The sequence below is a fragment of the Bactrocera neohumeralis genome, unplaced genomic scaffold (assembly GCF_024586455.1).
Source record: "Bactrocera neohumeralis isolate Rockhampton unplaced genomic scaffold, APGP_CSIRO_Bneo_wtdbg2-racon-allhic-juicebox.fasta_v2 cluster11, whole genome shotgun sequence".
NCBI lineage: Eukaryota > Metazoa > Arthropoda > Insecta > Diptera > Tephritidae > Bactrocera > Bactrocera neohumeralis.
The window spans coordinates 4,210,298-4,231,470 of NW_026089624.1; the positions used below are offsets into that span (position 1 = coordinate 4,210,298).

General features: G+C 36.3%; 1 protein-coding gene across 1 annotated transcript; it reads left to right on the forward strand.

Moving 5' to 3' along the window:
- The first annotated feature begins 6,428 nt into the window (after positions 1 to 6,428).
- On the forward strand, positions 6,429 to 7,887 carry LOC126765863 (uncharacterized). The gene is made up of 2 exons (XM_050483540.1): positions 6,429 to 7,491; positions 7,600 to 7,887. Exons 1-2 carry the CDS (start codon positions 7,021 to 7,023, stop codon positions 7,885 to 7,887), a joined length of 759 nt encoding a protein of 252 aa, XP_050339497.1. The 5' UTR covers positions 6,429 to 7,020.
- Positions 7,888 to 21,173: the final 13,286 nt, after the last annotated feature.

Genomic DNA, 21,173 nt, shown 5'->3' on the forward strand with positions numbered 1-21,173 from the left:
CATCTGATAAGTCGACGCTACGAATTTTCGAGAAAAAAGTTCTTCGAAAATTTTGTTTCAGCAGCTGCACGGTCTTATAAAAGATTGTACCTGCTCGATTAAGTTCTGCAGCTCGAATTAGTTTCTCCTGCAGCAAATTGAAGAAGTTGAACGATAGGGAGTCGTCATGTCTGACACCCTGAAGGAGCGTCCGTATTGCTCAACGTCAGTTCACACAGCCGTAGTAGTTCTAATAGGTGCGCTCGAAGCGCTCATAGAAGGCATCTTTGTTCACATCGTCCTTTTCTTCCGTCGGAGCGTGGGCGCAAATCAGCGATATGCTGAAGAACTTCACTTTGATACGGATATTTATCCACCGGTGAATGACAGTACTCGGCGATGGAGTCTTTCTCCCGCCACGAATCCCATACCGAACTTTCGCCTCAGCCTCTGTGGTAAATGACACAAAGACCTACTTTCATCAGTCTTTGTCCCGTCCATCGCATTTCTTGGACATCCGTGATGTCAGCCTTCACTCTTACGAGGAGATCAAACAGATGGGCAGCGAAACCTTTCCAGTTAAGGGGCCGGACATTCAAGGTGCAAACCCTTAAATCTTTGTCCTTAGTGTGTTTGCCAAAACCGTTATCAAAAGCAACATCACATCCGATGTTGTTTGTACTTTTTCATTGGAGGCGTCTTTTACGTGGCGGTTGCCAAACTCAGCGCGCAACCCTGTGGAAGGGATGGTTCTCTTTCTCACTTTAGCTCGCCTTCAAACGGATATTCTTTGGCTACCCAGAGAATACTTGGTCAAGGATCAATTTCATCCGCTTTTGGAATGTCTACGTCATGTTTAAGGATCTTCTCAATGTGACGATTTAGGAACTTAACTTCGACTTGATAGCTTTAATTTTACCGACAGGCAAAAATATTCGTACTGCAGAAAATATTTGAATGAATCATTTAAGCGTGGTTTTCTTCTTGTCGTTCAAGGTGTACGAACGTGTTTTTTAATTCACTCCGGGTATTCAGATTATGCAAAAATTAACCAATCAATAATAGAAACATAAAAGCAAACAATCAAATAAAAATCAGTGCTCACAAATTATTAATAATAAACATAAACAAATAATGCATGAAATAATCATTAACGTAGGCATTCCTTAAAAGCTTTGTCGAGGCAACATAAATAACGGCTGTCAAAAAAAATGTAAGGGCGATGATGACTCATCGCAGCAATCAGCTGAAATGCAAATTAAGCAAGCGCAGTCAGCAGAAGCAGCAGTAAACAACAATCGGGCAACAACAAATGCGCCGAGAGCAACCATTATGCAGGTACTAGCAAGCACCCAGACAGCGAAGGAAAATAAAATGCAAGGAGAGAATGTACCAAACAAAAATATAAAGAGAAGAACATTTAGGTAGTGATCAATACCAGTCTGAATAGATGGTCCTTTTTCGAGTCCAATTAAATCAGCGATCAATACCAAAAAAATTTCAACCAAGCACGCCAAATGGTTAATTCCCAGAAATTCTTTATGGCAACAGATTTGCCTGGCTGACAAGGAACCTAACGTTGATGCAAAGGGTATCACCACAGACGTGAATGCCAAACCCGCTCATATCTATTAGTATTAAATGAATAGTAAATATACTCTTCGCATTGTCTGTATGGTGTGTGGGGATATAGTTTTAGTGTAAACTGCGGTGTTAAAAATACAAAAAACCGAGCTTCCTTGCTTAGTTCTACATTTCCGCTACGGAGTTAAAAATAAAAATCGGAGCTTACCAAATTACTTTCTATTTTCTGTTTTAAAAAATATTATTTTTTTTTTGCATTTCTCTTACAATTTCATAATATACATAAGTTTTGAAAATATTTTTTCTGAAGTTTTCTTAAAAAATTTGTTTTTATATTTCCCTGAAATATATATGTACATATATATTTTTAATTATTTTTCTTAGCAAAATTATTTTTATAAAATTTTCTTACATATTATTAATATTATTTACAAATAATATTTATTAGTAATGCTTACAAATATTTTTATTTTATTTATTTTTCTTTCAAAAATTGTTTTTTTATGGTTTTTTTTGTAAATATACAGAGTGGGCCAAAAGAAACCAAGGGGTGTAAAAGTTTAATAACTTTTTCGTTTATTAATTTTTTTTTATTTTTTCTTTCAGATTATATAATATACAAAAGGGAAATTTTTTTACACTAAGTATAAAAAATGATATCTCTTTTTAGAGCATTTTCAATAACATCTTTCAAAACTTGTGGCTGTAGCCTTCGAATTTCTGCACCAATGTTTGCCTTGAGTTCAAGGATTGTCTCTGGCTTGTTCACATACACGCGCTCCTTCAAATAACCCCAAAGAAAATAGTCGGGTGCTGTCAAATCTGGCGATCGCGCTGGCCAAATAATTTCGGAATTTCTGGAAATTATTCGCCCCCCAAAAATTTGACTGCCATTGTGTCTCGGGCAGTATGGGCAGTAGCTCCGTCCTGCTGAAACCACATACCAGGTCCGTTTTCAAGAGCAGGACGTAAAAAATTTTCTATCATAAACCGATACCGCTCTCCATTTAATTTCAATGATTAATGGATTTGTTGATGTTGTCATTTATGTAAGTATATTTAATGATTTATGGCCCTGACAGACGAGCAAAATAAATGCGCCTTCAGCAACGCTAATGCACATTGAAATTTTATGGTGACCGACGGCAGACTTGTGCATTTAGACAGCTGATAGTAAAATTTGTTTATTTATTAAAAAAAAAACTTCAAGCGGCATCTGTCAAAAAATAGCAAAAATCGGCCATTTTTGAGCAGTGTTGCCTACTCAAGTTTGGTAAATTCAGCTAAATGCACGAAATTCTTGTGCATTACAAACTTGCATTAACATGAGTCAAATGCGAAAGTAAATGTAAATTAAGCCCGTTAATGCATATTAGCGCTGTCGTCTGTCAGGGCTATTACTACTCCTATTATAGTATGGTTATTTTTCTATATTTTCTATTATATTGTGGTTATTTTTCTCTATTACTTCTAGATGTTGCAATATGTTTTCCCTATTTCAATATCCATTGTTCCGAAAAGCCATTTGCGTGTAGTCCCTACAATATTAAATAATCCTCTACGTTTTCGGTTTTCTTCTATGTACATATATGCATTAATGTGTTTATTTTTGTTTTAATAATCCTGAAGTTTAAATTTTCGCTTGAATCTTTGGATATTAAGTGATTTCCCTTTTCTTTAAAATTGTCTATTCTCTTGTACCTTGGTTGTGCTTTGTTCACTCTATGATTCTTTCTATATTCATCCTGAGAATCTTGTCTGTTTACTCTGTTTTCTTTTTTATTGATATTATTTATTATATTTTCTTTCTGCTTTTGTAATTTTTTCCGCGAGTTTGATTAGTTTTTGTTCGGAAAGTAGGTTATTTACGATATAAATTGGTGTAATTTTTATCGTAGAATGTATAGTATTATTATAAGCGGTTATTGCTTTGACTATTTTTTTTTTTTCAAATGGTTTTTGTTATTTTGATCAACATTAAAAAGTCTTAAGTGTTCATTCAAAGTTGAGTGTATGTTTTAGTATAAGTGGTCGTTAGGTGTAGGTCTATTTTATTATTCATTGTCTGTTACTAAACTTTCTGTTTTGCCTAAATATTGAATTCTTTCTTTTATGGCATTTACGTTTGATATCCAAGTTCTGTCCTTTAATGATGTGACTGTTGCGTATTTTGTTAATTTAGCTCTTAAGGAACATTATGCCTCTTTGTGGATACTCATACCAAATATCAACATGAACAAATTCATTGTGGTTTTTAGGAGTTTCCGTAATATTTAAACTATGTTTGATAGGGTTTCTATCCAGCTTCGCTTTGTTGCATATTTCACAATTTTTGATGTATTTCTGTATTTCTTTTGGTAGTTTGGCTAGTAGTATGTTTTCCTCAAATATTTCATTTATTCCCCTGTGATTATTTTCCAGATGTTTCTCTTCTATTAATGTTAAAAGTTCTCCTTTGTCTGTTACATCCTTTATTTGCGAAAATTTATATAGGCATATATCTCTTGAATTTGTAGAAATAATTTCTCATCTGGGCAGTAAATTACGATTAATTCTTTTTCAGGTAGGTTCTTTTGCATTATTTTTAAAATGCCACTTTCAAGTGTTACGTTTATTATGTTTCTTATTTTCCTTTGATGTATTATTTTTTTTTTGTTATTGATTGTCTTTGCGCTCTTTGAATTATAAGTTGATTTTTATATATATTGATTGCGTTTTTTGTCATTTTTATGAAGTACATATGTACTATCCGTTTCTGCGCTGTGCACTGTACCTATGCCATCAACATTGAATATTTCGTTTGAATTCAATTCCATCATATTATTCTTTTCATAATTTAGTCATTTAGTTTTATTTTCCATCTTTAGAGGTCAGCGTTTGGTTCTTTTAAGTTGTTCAGTCAAGCTAATGGTCTACGATCAGTGTTAATAACGAAGTGTCGGCCAAATAAGTTTGGACGGAAATATTTCGTTGCCCAAACTATTGCAAGTAACTCTTTTTCTATCGTACTATAATTTTTTTCATGCCCATTCAAGGTACGACTGAATTTGTTTGGTTATCTTGTATAAGGGCTGCTCCTAGAGCAAAATTACTAGCAACTGTGACAATAGTAAATATTTTTGTAAAGTCTGGGTGGATAAGAATTGGATCATTTTTAATCAACATTCTTCGTTTTTCGAAAGAATCTTTGTAGTCTTTGTGATTAACGTTTATTTTTGCGCCCTTTCCTAAATACTTTATTAAATGATATGCGATTTTTGAATAATCTTTTATGAATCGCCTGTATTATCCCGTAATACTTAAAAATGTTTTTATTCCTTAACGCTTCTTGGAAGTAGAATCTTTTCTATTGCTTCCACTTTTTGAGGCTTTGGTTTAATACTATCTTTTGTAATCAAGTGACCTAGGAACTTTGTTTCTTGTCCTAGAAAGTCGCATTTATTTAATTGGATTTTTAGATTTTTTTCTTTTATTCGCTTGTAGAAAATACTAGAATATCGTCCATGTACACAATGCAAGTTTTGCCGATATATTCTTTTAATATATCGTTCATTAGTCTTTGCCTAAAATTTGCGTCTTCTCAATTTGTCAAATATATCGTGTATATTTGGAATTGGAAATCTGTCCTCCGTACTTACGCTGTTCAACTTCCTGTAGTCGATTACAAGACGCCATTTTTGTTCATTGGTTGCGTCCATCTTCTTTGATATCAGCCAAATAGGGCTGTTGTAAGGACTAGAGGATGCTTTAATTATACCTTGGGTTAACATTTGGTCTATTTGTTTTCTTATTTCCGGTTTGTGTATTTCTGGGTACCGGTAGATTTTAGAGTAAACCGGAATATCATTTTTGGTTATTATTCTATGTTTTGTTGATCATGTAAATGTTAAATTACCATCTTCGTTGTAAAATACGCTTTTATATCTTTTTGGTATATTTATAAGTCTATTTCTGTCTATACCGTTAAGGGATTGGTGTCAACGAATTCTGTGACACATTTATCTTTTATGTCATTATTGAAGATTTCCACTCATTGTCTTTATAGCTCATTTTGTTATATATTTCTTTTTTTTTTGTTAGATGAAACGTTAGTATTGTTGTATTTGTTTTTTATAATTCCGTATGGGTAGTCTATTATCGCATTTAGTTTCGTTAAGATATTTTTACCAATAGGTCAACGTCAACATTCTTGTTGAAATTACATTCAAGGAATTCACATATGAATTCTTTTTCATTGAATTCTTTAAATATTGGGAATCTGCAAAGTTTCTTAACTTCCGTTTTTCTTCCCATTGCTGTGATTTACACATCTACTTCCCTCTTCAATTTCGGGTTACAATATTTTCATTGATCAGACTGAACTTTGCTCTAGTGTCAATGATGAAATATAACTTTCTTATGTGTGTATCTATTACTATATAGCAGTGGTTCCCAAACTTATTTCGTCTACCGCCCACTTTGAGAATAAATATTTTTTTAGCGCCCCCATTTTTTCACCTATTTAAAAACCACTATAACTTCAAATTAATTATTGTGACCTATCTATATATATAAAAATGAATGCCATTTTTCGTTGTGACTTTATAACTCAAGAACGGGCTCACCTATCCAAACCAAATTTTTAGGCTTTGTTTGGAATATTCAGTAGATGGTTTGTGTTTTGAAATTTTAAGAATCGGATACCAGGGTCTCGAGAAATAGGCCAAAACGTGGACCCGGGTAACCCTAGGATGTGTTTGTACAATATGGGTAGCAAATGGAAGCTGTTGATGATTTTTATAGTGTAGAGTATTTTTGATGCCGCTCCGTGACTAGGGTCTCGAGATATCGGCCAAAATGTTTCAAAAATTTCACCACACATACATATGTTACATTTTTTTTTTATTTAACTCGTACCTACTTGGAAAGCTGAAAAGCGCTCAATGTATGGTGAAATTATTTTTAAAAACACACCAAAAACCCATTTGTTTGGTCAGATTCATCCCACTTAGCCAGCGGATTATACGTTGTCATATTAACATACATACATCAATAATAGTTTAATCATTTACTAATCGATTTGTTACCTTTTTAGCTACGCTCTTTCGCTCTCAAAATTTATGAACTTTCGTCTTAACTAGCATACTTATTATTCCCACCTACAAACTTACTTGCATTATATTTATATCAACATGTAGGTATGTATGTAGCAGGCAGATCGACAAACAAAGTAGGCTTTGAAAAGACATCAAATTAGTTATTATATTTTTTTTTAATAATTATTGAAGTTTGTGTGAATTTGTGAAAAAAATAAATATAGCGCAAAGCGAATTTCCGAGCAAAAAACGGTAAGTTTTGAACTGTTGAAGTGAATTACACGAATCTATGTGTTTCCTTATTTGAAAAAACATAGGGTGTACCACTATTAATGTAGGCATTTTTTTAAATTTAATTTATTCTTTTTTAATTGAAAGAAAAATGCCACGACCCACACGAGGAAATATAGGTCGGCGAACGCGTCATGCAAATGCTACGGCATTACAAAGGCGATCACAGACTCCAGATGAACGAGCACAAGCTAATGCATCGCAGCGTGAACGTAATGCACGAAATAGAATTGTTGTACCTGAAATTATGCGTGCCGCTTTTAATTACAACAGTCAGATTAATTACAGTATGTACGGATATATTGGAATAATGGACGCAATATGTCCACATTGTGATGCGGCTAAATTTCCAGGTGAAACGCCCGGCATGTGTTGTGCTAATGGCAAAGTGAGATTGCCACCATTAGAAACACCACCCGAACCATTGTCTTCATTAATTTTTGGGACTTCTGAAAATTCGAAGCACTTTTTGAGACATATTCAACAATATAATTCGGCATTTCAAATGACTTCTTTTGGTGCTACTAACATTATTAGAGATAATTTTATGCCGACGTTTAAGGTAAATACTTAAACAGGATTGTCCCAATCAATCTGAATCATAAAAGTATTCTATAGTTTTAAAAATTATATTATGCAACATATACCTAAAATTGCATACATGTTGCAGATTCAGGGCCAAATTTATCATCAAGCTGGTTCGTTATTGCCATACCCCGACGCTGATTATCAATTTTTGCAAATTTATTTTATTGGTGATGAAAATCGTGAATTGGATCAACGTTGTGCAATTTCTTTGAATACAAGACGAGAAATTATTTGTGAGCTACAAAGGTTTTTCCATCAGCATAACGCATTAGTTCAATTGTTCAAAATTGCTCTCGATCGTATGCCCTCTGATCATCACGAAATCGTAATAAGGGCTGATAGAACACCTTTTGGAGAGCATGAAATTTGATTCAATGCACCGACAATTGATGAGGTTGCAATTGTAATTCGTGGTGATCAGTTTCAATCGCGCGATATTATACTTCATCGTAGAAATGACCAATTGCAACGTGTTTCGGAACTTCATCGTAGTTACGACGCATTACAATACCCAATATTGCATTGGAAAGGTGACGATGGCTATAATATAAATATACCAATGATTGATCCACGAACAGGTAAATAATATTTTCAGTGTGTTGACATTTCATCATTTGTAGAAATTTCTTAAGTCACATTTTCCACTTATTTTAAGGTCTACATGTACAGAAAAAAGTTAGTGCCATGAATTTTTATTCTTATCGATTGATGGTTCGTCCACAAGAACAAAATTATATCTTGAGATGTCGTAAACTATATCATCAATACATCGTTGATATGTACGTCAAAATAGAAACAGAACGTCTTAATTTTATTCGTTTCAACCAAGCAAAATTAAGATCTGAACAATATATTCATTTGCAAGATGCGATAGCGAATGATGCTAATATTAATGACATCGGACGTTTAACTATATTGCCATCTTCGTATATTGGTAGCCCACGGAATATGAACGAATATGCACAAGACGCAATGTGTTATGTAAGAAAATACGGTCGACCGGATCTGTTCATTAGATTTACATGTAATCCGCAGTGGGATGACATCAAAAACAATTTATTTGCAGGACAGTCGATAACCGATCGTCATGTCATTACTGCGCGTGTTTTTCGGCAAAAATGTAAAGCAATTATGGATTTAATTGCGAAATTATATGTATTTGGGGAGGTGCGTTGCCATATGTACTCCATTGAATGGCAGAAAAGGGGATTGCCGCACGCACATATACTAATTTGGCTGGTACATAAAGTAACTCCGAATCAAATCGATAACCTTATATCCGCTGAAATTCCTAATTACACTGCTGATCCTGAGTTATTTCAAGTTGTCGTTAAAAACATGATACATGGACCGTGCGGTGAACTAAATATGAATTCACCATGTATGATTGATGAAAAGTGTTCGAAACGATACCCAAGGCAATTTACTTCAGACACAATAACGGGCAATGACGGATATCCGTTGTATCGACGTAGATCACCTAATGATAATGGCAAAACGGCAACCATTAGAATGCATAACCAGGAAGTTGAAGTTGATAATCGTCGGGTGGTTCCGTATTGTCCATTATTATCGAAAATATTCAACGCTCATATAAATGTGGAATATTGCAATTCTGTCAAATCCATTAAATATATTTGCAAGTATGTAAATAAAGGGAGCGATATGGCTATTTTCGGTGTTGCTGGTGAGAATAGAAATGATGAAATTGCTCAGTATCAAATGGGTCGCTATATTAGTAGCAATGAAGCTGTCTGGAGGATTATGTCGTTTCCAATGCACGAAAGACATCCTGCGGTTGTTCTCTTGGCTGTACATCTTGAGAATGGCCAACGTGTTTATTTTAATGTAGCAAATTTATTGGAAAGAGCAGCGCAACCACCAGCAACTACGTTAACAGCTTTTTTCAAATTATGCGAAACTGATACATTTGCGATAACTTTGTTATATTCTGAAGTGCCTCAGTATTACACATGGAATGTGTCTTCGAAAAAATTTCAAAGACGTAAACAAGGAACAGCTGTTCATGGGCATCCTGGCATTTTCCAAACAGATGCAATTGGCAGAATATATACAGTACATCCAAACAATGTTGAGTGTTTTTATTTGAGATTGTTATTAGTTAACGTGAATGGCCCAAAATCATTTCAAGAATTGAGAACAGTCAACGGTCATTTGTGTGAAACATACCGTGAAGCATGCCAACTTTTGCATTTGTTGGAGGATGATGCTCATTGGGATTCAACACTTCATGATGCATCTATTTCGGCTCATCCTCAACAAATACGAATGCTGTTTGCCGTTATATTATCAACATGTATGCCATCAAATCCACTTGAATTATGGAACAAATATAAACATAATATTGCAGAAGATATTTTAATGCGTATGCGTCATCAAGCAAGAAATCCTGATTTGTTGATAACTTCGGAAATGTACAACGAAGCTTTGATAATAATTGAAGATATGTGTCTACGGATTGCAAATAAAACATTAGTACAATTGGGTATGACCGCACCAAATCGTGACATGCATGATCTGTTTGATCGTGAATTGCAACGTGAGCAGGAATTCAATTCTAATGATTTGCGTTTATTTGTACAATCGAATATAACCAAAATGAATATTCAGCAAAAACATGTTTATGACACAATCATGCAAGCCATTTCCAATAATGCAGGTGGGTTACATTTCTTGGATGCACCTGGTGGTACAGGCAAAACGTTCGTTATATCACTGATTTTAGCCACTATTCGATCGGAACAGAAAATTGCATTGGCACTTGCATCTTCGGGAATTGCTGCTACATTATTAGAAGGTGGTCGGACAGCACAGCTGTGAATTAAAATTGCCATTGAATGTACAGGTGATTGAAACTCCAACTTGCAATATTTCAAGAAATTCTGCTATGGCAAAAGTTCTGCGATTAACGTCAATTATTTAATGGGATGAGTGTACAATGGTGAATAAAAAATTACTAGAAGCATTTAATCGAACAATGCAAGATTTACGTGGTAACCAACAGCTTTTTGGTGGTGCTTTGATATTACTGTCAGGGGATTTTCGACAAACATTGCCTGTCATTCCTCGGTCAACTCCTGCTGATGAAATAAATGCCTGTTTGAAGTCATCAGTTCTTTTAAGATATGTTCAAAAATTGACACTGAACATTAATATGCCTATTCATCTACAAAATGATCCAGCTGCCCATGAGTTTTCAAAACAATTGTTACAAATTGGTGATGGCAAAATACAAATCGACAGAACCAACGGATTGATCACTGTACCGAACAATTTTTGTACAATTACGAAATCGATAGATGAATTGATTGAATGTGTTTTTCCAAATATTCTTCAGAATTACAGAAACCATGATTGGTTGACAGAACGCGCCATTTTAGCACCGAAGAACATTCATATCAATGCATTAATTTTCAAATTCAAGCAAAACTCCCAGGCGTAGTCACGACATATAAATCAATTGACAGTGCTATGAATCAAGATGAGGCAATGAATTATCCAACTGAATTTTTGAATTCATTAGAACCGGCTGGTATGCCACCGCATTGCTTGAATCTGAAAGTGGGTTCTTTGATTATATTATTGCGAAATATTAATCCACCAAAACTGTGTAATGGCACCAGATTGGCAGTGAAAAATTTATTGTCAAATTTGATTGAAGCTACGATCTTAACTGGTAAATCAAACGGAGAAGTTCGTTTAATACCGCGTATCCCTATGATTCCAACTGATATGCCATTTCAATTAAAACGATTACAATATCCTGTGCGTTTATCATTTGCGATGTCCATCAACAAAGCTCAAGGGCAAACACTTAACGTTTGTGGCGTGAATTTGGAGGAATCATGGCCAACTTTATGTTGTCTGTTCCAGAGTCGGTACCCCCAGCCGTTTGTTTATTCATGCTCAAAATGGAAAAAGAAAAATTATTGTTTATCCAAATGTTTTGGATTAATCTTATTGAAGTTGACATAAAGCCATAACGGCAGTGCATCTATGTATATAAAAATGAATGCCATTTTTCGTTGTGACTTTATAACTGAAGAATAGCTAGCAAATAATTAAATATACAGTCGAACTTTCATAACTCGAATCACTATTATCCCAAAAAAAACTTCGACTTAGGGAGACTTCGAGTTATAGAAAAATTTTTTTTTTAAAAGAAACTCAATTGCTACTTTAGAGTATATTAAATGATGAACATGTATTTGTTGTTTAAAACACACATTACAGAAAACTGTAATAAGTTACAGTGAAGTGAAGTATTCAGAAATTAGTGACTGAAAATTTTCTTTTTTTTTTTTTTGTATTTTCAGTAAAAAATGACTCTAATTTGTTTAAAGCCGTATAGTGCTCATCAGTTGTAGTGTCATTTGTTTGCAAATATAAACTCAATGTTCGGAAAGCATTTGGAGGCTGGTGAATAGTTTCTTCTACCGATCCCTCGTTGTCACTCTCCGTTCCGCTTAATATTGGATCATCTAATTCAGGGCAGTAATTCTCAACAATATCAGCATCTGTAGGAAAGCCAGTTGTGCAAAGGTCATTATCTACTGCAATATAATCCTGAAGAGTAGCACTGCAAGTTATTTTGTTTGCTTTTAACCATGCTTCGTAATCAGCTTCAATTACATTTCGATATTCATCAGTAGTACTTAAAAACTCAGAGGTATGTCATCTTCCTCTTCCCATTCGGAGTATTGACCAAATCCAGCTTTTTTGAAGCAATTCGCTATGGTTTGATTTTTGACGTCAATATCCCAAGCTTTTGTTACATGATTGATGCAATCCGTAAGTGTAATATCTTGTTTTTCGTTTGCCTCTATACGCTTTAGTGTTTCTTTTACTATTCTGGTACGATAAAAAACTTTCAAGTTTTGAATTACTTCCTGATCCAGCGGCTGTAATTTAGAGGTCATATTCGGTGGAAAAAATGCCAGTTCAATGGCTTTCAGTTTGCTTTGTACGCCTTTAGAATGTGCTGGGCAATTTTCAATAAACAATAAAATTTTTTACTTTGAAAGCGCTTATCCAAATTTAGAACCCATTCTTCAAAAATTTGGCCAGTCATCCAGGCCTTGGAGTTATAGGCCAGGATACTGCGAGTTGTAGAATGAGAGAAAAGCACATTACTTCGAGTTATACAAGTCATAATTATGTATTTTCGTTCAAGTTATGGAGGACTTCGAGTTATGGAAGTTCGAGTTACGGAAGGAAATTTATATGTTATTTACTCTCTTAATGCTACTGTCAACCCATTTAGTTCGAGTTAGAGAAAATTCGACTTAAAGAAGTTCGAGTTATGGAAGTTCGACTGTATATTTTTTTTTTAAAATGAGTTTGATTTAATATTTCACTTCATACGTAGCGAAACACGTCCCGGGCCGCTATAAATATTATATGTATTCATTGTATTGCTTTCAAAAAATCATAAAGTTCTGCTTATCTGTAACATCACATTCATTGACTGTTAGGCGGTACAAAGTTCGCCGGGTCAGCTAGTATATGTATATTAACGGAGAATTCTAAACGAAACTTTTACTATAACCAGCAACTTGAAAACTGAGCCCAGTTTCAAGTTAATTCTTACGGGCTCCACCTGCCAATAAGAATAATTATTGAAACACAACTTTATAGTATTAAAACAGAGAATCTTTTATTAAAAATAAAACTAAAATAATCGATCCATATATAAAAACTAATGTGAAGGATGAATCAGATGCTGTTTAATAATTTTGTTAATATCAGGTTCTAATTTACTCAAGAACAGTCGCCACGTTCGGTAACAAGCAAACGATTTCTCTTTTTAGTAAGCAGTGTTATCACAGCACTAAATCCACGTTCACACAAATATGACGATGGTAACCATTTTTGATCTTGATTTTTATTTCCTCGTTTGTTGTAATTTCTATAAGTTCCTCTTCCAGCTGAGGTGACATTGCTGTGTTGACATTTGAAAACGGATCCAACACCCAGTCTGGTATTTCCAAGTTCAAAATGTCCTGGTATCGTTCGGTAAAGTCGATATGGAGGTTTTCCAATGTTGGTAGTAGGCAAACAATTCGTTGTTACTGCATGATACTGATAAATTTGGAAAATTGTGAAACTCACGTCTGCCCAGATTCTTTTTGTGTAGAAGCAGTTTGGCTGCGAAAGCAGCAACGACGTTTTTTGTTTTAATTAAATTTAGTGTATCGCCTTGCAGTTGGAGATTCATGTCGTTGAACAGTTTATACAGGTCTGTCATGTAAGCTATATCATTCTTTGATGTTATGAACTTGTCTTACAATTCTGTATCTTTAGTTTCCAAGAACTCTATAACAGAGTCAAACAGGTTGTAAAATCAAGTCAGACAATTGCCTCTTGATAGCCAACGAACTTCAGTATGAAACAACAAAGCGGTTGAAATCCTCGTCATTAGTAATACAAAGCTGATGAAATAATCTATCATTCAAAAAGCTGTTGCGAATTTTATTGACTGCTTTGATGACATATTGCAGTGATTGAAATAGTTTTTTACTTAAGTTTCTAGCAACTAAATGTTGTTTATGAATAACGCAATATACACCAAGGACATCTGGAATTTTATTTTTTAAGTACGTTATGAAGCCTTTATGGCACCCTGTCATAGCCGGAAAGCCATCCGTAGCAACTGAAATAATATTTTACAAAGGAATCTCTTTCTCATCGCACAACTTTTCCAATATATTGAATATGGTTTCACCTTTTGAATCGGTCTATAAATTTCTAGCAAATAATAGTTCTTCACATATTTTCTCATCTTTTTCGGATAATATCTGCGGCCGGTTTATGAAGCACGGTAGTTATTACTTCATTTATTGCTGGCAATATTAACTCTTCTTTGATGTTATGTAGTTTGCCCTTTTTGAGCAATTAACAAAAAGATATTGTAGGAAGCTCGAAGTCCGTCGTCGTCTTGCTTAGCAGCCGCCGAAAATAGTTTTGCTACACTTGGCTGAGTATTATGCTTCTTCTCTAGGTCTTGAAAATATGCGACATTCTTGTCTTTCTTATCTAGATGCATTTTATTCAAACGATCTTGCAGTCTTGAAGGCTTCATTGCTTCATTCGAAAATGTTTTTAGACATAGAAGACACAAAGGCGACGATGGGTTTGTGGGATTTTCAATGAATCCGAATTTAATATATTCCGCACAGTATTGCCGCCTCTTTGTTTTTACTTCCGACATTGTTTTGCTTTGAGAAATACGTTCAACTTCGCGAGTAGTGTAAAGGAGGCGTAAGTACTGCTCATCTTCTGCGCGCAAGACCACAAATGAAAATAAAATAAATATTACATTGTTTATATAGGAATGCTTAAGCACAATTATTATATAGTAGTCCAAAAATATGAATTATTATTTTTTCTAGAAATACGTTTGTATAAAAAGGATCTTTCTGCTTTTCGTATTATCTTATTTTTCCCAGAAATACATTTGTAAGAAAGGATAAAGATCCTTTTTTTATTTTCCACATAAAAGATTTAAAGAGTTCAAAAGCTCAAAACGTGCGCTACATCAGATACCTACCAATAGCAATAGCAATACGTTTGACAGTTAGTATTCTATAAATTCTATCCTGTCGAAATGCCCCGTTATGAAACGGAGCGACCGATTGACATGATTTTAATTTTTTCTATATTCAATAAAATAGGACAGATATATGAACTACGCGGAGAGAAATATAGAACCGAGTTTGAGCAATCTTTTAATTCATATTAGTTGATGTTCACAAGTTGTTGTTGAGAGTCGAGAGCTCATGTAGTCGTTGTCTAAGAGGCCTCCTAGCTAAATAAAATTACAAATAACCCCCCCGACCTCTACACAACGCCCCCATTTTCTTTCTGGGTCTCTTACCGCCCCCTTGACACCTGCAGCGCTCACAAGGGGGCGTTATCGCCCACTTTGGGAAACACTGCTATATAGGGTAATTGTTTTGTGCCTCCTACTGAAAATTTGTATTTGCATTGCCAATATCCATAGGTTCTGGTTTATTACGATTTGATATTGCGAACCGATTATAATTTCCTGATCAGTTATAATTTCGCCTTTGATTCCCATCTCTTTGTTGATTAAAGTTTTTCTGTGAATTAAAATTTCCCTGTTGGTTATAATTTATGTTGGTTGTTTGGTTTGACATTCTAGTTTGGTTTGATCCGTTGCCACTGTTATAGTTACTACCTACATACATTCCTTGGGACATAGCCACCATTATACCTGTTTTGTGGCTTATAATTGTTATTAGTATTATTTTCATTTCTTGGGACATAGCCACCATTATATCTGTAGTGTGGCATATTATTATTATATCTAGTATAAAATGTTCTATTGTTAACGTTTCACTAAAATTTGTCCTAAGATAAGTAATTTGGTTCGGATCTTTGCTTTGTTGCCCTAGCGCTGTGAAGCCTTGATAATTACTTTGTATGCCTTATCTAGACTATCCGGGTTTCTCCGGGGAGCTACCTTTAGTATCGTCAAAAAAAGTAATTTTCTCCAATTCTATTATGGAAGAATAAAAACGGATCATATCCAATTTTTTTTATATATATATTTAGAGGTATTATTAAACTACAAAATAAAAATTATTTTATGTAAAAAAAAACAAAATGGCGAAAATATCAACGATCCCGTTGATAGACCTTTTTTGCGGCGGTCAACTTCCTGACTAGGCTTCTTATCCGAAACGAAAAAAGTAAATTTCGTTTCAATCTGAACGCTTTTATCAAGTGCATGGTAGAGGCGTTTTGATAATTTCGAAAAATCGGGGATGTAGGCCGGGATTTTGTAAAAAGTGGCAATTTTACCTGCGTTTTTCGAGATCAAAATACTTAAAGAACTGTCAAAATGCTATTTTTTTCGGAAAAGCGCTCTATTACGCACTTGAGTATAAAATTATCTATAAAATACGATTAAGTTCAAGTAAATCGGTTAAATAATTCGCTCGCAATTTTGACGGCCGGATGAAAAAAGTTAGTTTTGAGGAAACGATCCTCTATGTTCTCCGGTTGTATAGACTGCAGCATAAAGTGCAATGGTTCTCGAGCCTATTTCTTCAAAAATATTTGGAGTAAACCAATGACTATATTGGGACTATATTTTTGAATGGTTTTTCAATTGATTAGAGGGAAAAATAATTTTTTAATTTTTTGAAAATTCTAAAGGTATCCCCCTTAAATGATTTCAGCGCTATCCTATTAACTTCATACGTTGAAAAATGTAAATCATTATGCGCTAATATTCACTTATGTACATAGTTTGTTCCTAATTTTATTTATTTTAAAATAATAACTTTCTATTGTTGAGTCGAGACTGATGGTTTTCAGCTCATCAATAAGTTCCCCTGAAATTTTTATTTCTCCGCATTTGCTCATAAGCATTGGTTTCAATGTTTCCCAATCACTACCTTGTCCATATCTATGAATTATTTTCCTTGGTTGTCGTACGCATCTTCCTTTCAAATAACTGAATAAAACTTTTTGATTATTTGCATCAAAATTTAATATTGTGAGTAATATGTCTTCAATATGCCTAACAAAATCCGTTAATTAGTTCGGATCTCGGCGGTCAAATTCTGCAATTCCATTAATAGTTTAAAATTAGTTTAAAAAAATGGTATGGTGGGTGCTTCCATTTTGAGAGAATTTTATTTCAAGTGAAAATAAAAAAATGTTCGTATTTGTTTTGATTCAACTTTGTTTTGTGTAAGAAGTTCCTACGGTATATTTTTTGTGATCTTGTACGGTTGGAGATTTACTGTTTACTCTTGTAGTGAAGAAACCTATTCAACAGTTTCAAAACTATTTTAGTCGAGACACATTAAAAATTGTATCGTTACAGTTTAGGAGTCACTGTTTTAGTGAAACATTATTATTTGTTTTCAATTTTGCAACACTGTATACACACGATGGAGGATGGAGTGATGTGTTCACACAAGTGGGGAAAGCTCTCTGTTCGCGAAACACCGCCTTTACAGGGTTGCGTTCTGGGTTTTGGACACGCGACGTAAAAACCGCCTAGAATGAAAGATTACTAACTGCTTGGAAGAGAGACCCCCTATTTGATGACGACCATGGCAAGCGAAATAAGGACTACGATGTGAAGGCATGCACCTGGAACGTCCGGTCCCTTAATTGGTAAGGTGCCGCTGCCCAGCTGGTTGATGTCCTCGTTAGAGTGAAGGCTGACATCACCGCCGTCCCAGAAATGCGATGGACGGGTTGAGGACTGAGACGAGTAGACCCTTGTGGCATGTACTACATTGGCGTCTCGACGGAAGAGAAGGACGATGTGACCAAAGATGCCTTCTATGAGCGCTTGAACCGCGCCTATGAGCTGCCCTCACCACGATGTCAAAATCGGGCTTGCCGACTTCAACGCCAGGGTGGGCAAGGAAAGTATCTTTGGCACAACACTCGGTAAATTCAGCCTCCACAAGGAAACATCCCCAAATAGGGTTGAAGCTGATCGACTTCGCCGGGGCCCGAAATATGGTAGACTCCAGCAGAAGAAGATTCATCAAGCTACCTGGCTGTCTCCGGATCGAAAAACCACCAACTATATCGATCCTGTTGTGATAGACGGAAGACACGTCTCCAGTGTTTTAGATGTTCGTGCGCTTTGAGGTCCTAACATCGACTCGGACCACTATCTTGTTGCAGCTAAGATTCGCACCCGCCTCTGTGCAGCAAAAAACGCACGCCAACAAACACAAGGAAGGTTCGACGTCGAGAAGCTGCAATCACAACAGATAGCCGAACGAATTTCTACTCGACTTGCACTCCTGCTCTCTGAGAGCACTCGTCAACACCTCGGTATAAGGGAACTGTGGGACGCAATTTCAAATTCCTTACGTACAGCTGCAACCGAAACCATTGGTTTTCGGAAAATGCAAAAGAACAGCTGGTACGACGAGGAGTGCCGTGTTGCAGCGGAGAGAAAACAGGCTGCCTACCTCGCAACGTTACGATCGACCACAACACGTGCGGGATGGGATAGATACCGAGAGTTGAAGAGGGAAGCGTGACTCATTTGCAGACAGAAAACGAAAGAGAAGTGCGTGAGTATGAAAAGCTTGATAAGCTGGCCGACAGGGGTAATGCTCGAAAATTCTACGAAAAGATGCGGCGGCTAACTGAAGGTTTCAAGACCGGAGCATACTCTTGTAGAACGCCAAAAGTGATTTAGAGCATACCAAAATTATGGAGGGAACACGTCCCCAGCCTGCTGAATGGCAGAGAACGCACAACGCCAGGAGAAGGCGAACCCGGTTCCCCAATGGATGACGATGGAGCAGACGTTCTACTGCCCGACCATGAACAAGTTCGAATAACAATTACCCGTCTGAAGAACAACACAGCAGGGGGGCCGACAGATTGCCGGAGCATGCACCAGCATCTTTGTAAAATATGGTCGGACGAAAGCATGCCCAACGATTGGAATTTAAGTGTGCGCTACCCAATCCAAAAAAAAAACAACCTACAATCTGCGCCAACTACCATGGGATAAGTCTCCTCAGCGTTTGTGTGAAAGGTTAAAGCCCACCGTCAACAAACTGATTGGACCTTATCAGTGTGACTTTAGACCTGGCAAATAAATAACTGACTAGATATTTACCATTCGCTAACTCTTGAAAAAGACCCGTGAGAGGAGAATCAACACATACCACCTCTTCGTCGAGAGCTGCCTTCACCGGAGCTGCCGCTGCCGCGGTGTCTGAATTTGGTATCCCCGCAAACCTAATACGGCTGTGTAAACTGACGTTGAGTAACACCAAAAGCTCCGTCAGGATCGGGAAGGATCTCTCCGAGCCGTTCGATACCAAACGAGGTTTCACACAAGGCGACTTTTTCACTCTGCTGCTGGAGAAAATATTTTGAGCTGCAGAACTGAATCGAGCAGGTACAATCTTTTAAAAGAGTGACAGCTGCTGGCGTACGCCGATAATATTGATATCATCGGTCTCAACACCCGCGCCGATAGTTCTGCTTTCTCCAGACTGGATAAGGAAGCAAAACAAATGGATTTGGCAGTGAACGAGGGCAAGACGAAACATCTCCTGTCATCAAACAAACAGTCGTCGCACTCGCGACTTGGCTCTCACATCATTGTTGACAGTAATAACTTCGAAGTTGTAGATAATTTCGTCTATCTTGGAACCAGTGTAAACACCACCAACAATGTCAGCTTGGAAATCGAACGCAGAATAACTGTTGCCAACAGGTGTTACTTCAGACTGAGCAGGCAATTGAGAAGTAAAGTCCTCTCTCGACGAACAAAAACCAAACTCTATAAGTCACTCATAATTCCCGTCCTGCTGTATGGTGCAGAGACTAGGACGTTGACGACAACTGATGAGTTTTTGAGAGAAAAGTTCGGGCAAAGATTTATGGTCCTTTGCACGTTGGCCACGGCGAATATCGCATTCGATGGAACTATGAGCTGTATGAGATATACGACGCCATTGACATTTTTCAGCGAATTAAAAGAAAGCGGCTACGCTGGCTAGGTCATGTTGCCCGAATGGACGAAAACACTCCAGCTCTGAAAGTATTCGACGCCGTACCCGCCGGGGGAAGCAGAGGAAGAGGAAGACCTCCACTCCGTTGGTAGAACCAAGTGGAGAAGGACCTGGCTTCGCTTGGAATATTCAATTGGCGTCACATAGCGAAAAGAAGAAACGACTGGCGCGCTGTTGTTAATTCGGCTATAATTGCGTAAGCGGTGTCTATGCCAAAAAAGAAGAAGAATAAGTATGAAACGAATGTTGGTAGCGAATTGAACCTGTTGTCCCTTTTTCCATCCTCTTTGTTATGTGGGTTGGTGTACAGACTCGATGCGATGGTGTGGTATGTTGTCCTGTGTGGTGAAGTGTGAGTGTGGTGTCAGCGGTTGTGATGTATGTTGAAGTATTTTTTTAGGGTGCGCCAGTTTTCCCCGAGGTATTTAACAAATTTTTCCAGCTAAAACGAGCAACAAGTTTAGTTGCAACAACAAATACAGAAAACTGTCAAGAAGCACCATGATGGTCAAAGGCGTTAAAAACCCAAACACTACGTAACGAAAATCATAGTAGGGTACTACCATCACAGCAGTCGTCTCCATCGAGCACCGAGGAGAACTGTTTAAACTCAGGGCCTTAATAGACAACGGATCACAACGATCATTTATAGCGTCTAAGGCACAAAATATGCTACAACTGCCTACAAAATTAGCCAATTTTGAAATTATTGGAATGGACTGAGGAGTAGTTTAAAACTCTTATAAAATCTGCGCCATTACCCTAATTCCCCCCCAAGCGGATAAGCGGATTCCAGCAAAAGCGATTGTCTTACCGCAATTAACAAATACGCTTTCAAGCTATTACATAGAAAGCAGACATTGGGACAAATTTTCACACCTTAAACTAACAGATGCCAGCTACAACACCCTAACTCAGATAGATCTTCTATTAGGCAGCGATCTCAAACCACAGATAATTATCGAAGGTATTGAGTAAATTGCAAAAACACTTATGGCACAATAAACTATTTTTTGTTGGGTCCTAACTGCGGAACCAGTTTCCACGATGACAACTGAAGTTGAGGAAATCTCCAACGAATATCTCAATTCGCAAT

What these genes read in the sequence shown, in the direction of transcription:
- LOC126765863 (XM_050483540.1), top strand. Translation starts at nt 7,021, where the DNA reads ATGCCACGACCCACACGAGGAAATATAGGTCGGCGAACGCGTCATGCA. An exon ending in ATTTTATGCCGACGTTTAAG is followed by an intron (nt 7,492 to 7,599) that starts GTAAATACTTAA and finishes TACATGTTGCAG; the next exon opens with ATTCAGGGCCAAATTTATCA.